This window comes from Penaeus monodon, chromosome 19 (genome assembly GCF_015228065.2).
Source record: "Penaeus monodon isolate SGIC_2016 chromosome 19, NSTDA_Pmon_1, whole genome shotgun sequence".
NCBI classification, from domain to species: Eukaryota; Metazoa; Arthropoda; class Malacostraca; order Decapoda; family Penaeidae; genus Penaeus; species Penaeus monodon.
In genome coordinates, this window is record NC_051404.1 from 23,578,429 (window position 1) to 23,579,258 (window position 830).

The following is an 830-nucleotide window of genomic DNA, read 5'->3' on the forward strand; positions in this document are numbered from 1 at the left end:
TCTTTGCTCTATGCTGATTGCTGACATTTTATTTTTATTTTTGGAGAAGTGTTCTATCATGTTGAAAGAAAGATTTGTAATTTTATTATTATTTTTCAGATGACAAGAAGCAAATGTATGAAAATCGTGTCAGTCAGCTTGAGAAGGAACGTGATCATTTATCCCGTGAGGTGGAAATGGTCAATAAGAAGTTGCAGATTCAGTTAAGGCAGCTTGAGAACCTTCAGAAACAGGCAGCTGGGGTATGTCTTGTATATATATTGACACAAATTTTTCTCATCTGTCTTTTAATCTTACACCCTATAAAAAGTTCTTATTATAAACTTGTGGAGTCAGTGCTTTTGGAAATTATTAATAACTTGGTATCAATGGATTCTTTACCTGCCATATTGAACCACAAGCAAGGGGCTGTGTGCAGTCAGCTGTTCAAGGAAAAAATTAGAGGGATGGAAAACATATAAGTTCCCCACTCTCCATGATTTTGGCTGCATCATATTCAGTTTTACACTGATTTCAAGTTGCATTAATGGTCTAACAAACATCTGTTTAGCACACAACTTGGAGCAGGTTTGCGGCAAGTATGCACAATTGTCTACACTTACACCCCCCTTTTCATTGGACAACAGAAACATCACCACTATTTGTTTACATTCTTATACCATATATGACTTCATTGGATTGGAGCATGTGATTACATTGCTCACATGCAAATTATTTAGATAGTTCTACCATGGAGAGTATCTACCGTCTTTTTCCTACTTGTATATGTGAATTTCTTTGTAAAGAGGGACTTGCTTTTATCTACAAACTTCTCAATTACTGGAAAATAT

At 35.3% G+C, this 830-nt stretch overlaps 1 protein-coding gene across 1 annotated transcript in view; it reads left to right on the forward strand.

The window, feature by feature from the left end:
- Window positions 1-830, forward strand: part of LOC119585362 (nucleoprotein TPR-like) — a 21,533-nt gene that overhangs the window by 13,418 nt on the left and 7,285 nt on the right. The window contains exon 2 of the mRNA XM_037934033.1: window positions 100-242. Within this exon, the coding sequence (XP_037789961.1) occupies window positions 100-242 (143 nt within the window). The remainder of the gene's footprint in view (window positions 1-99; window positions 243-830) is intronic.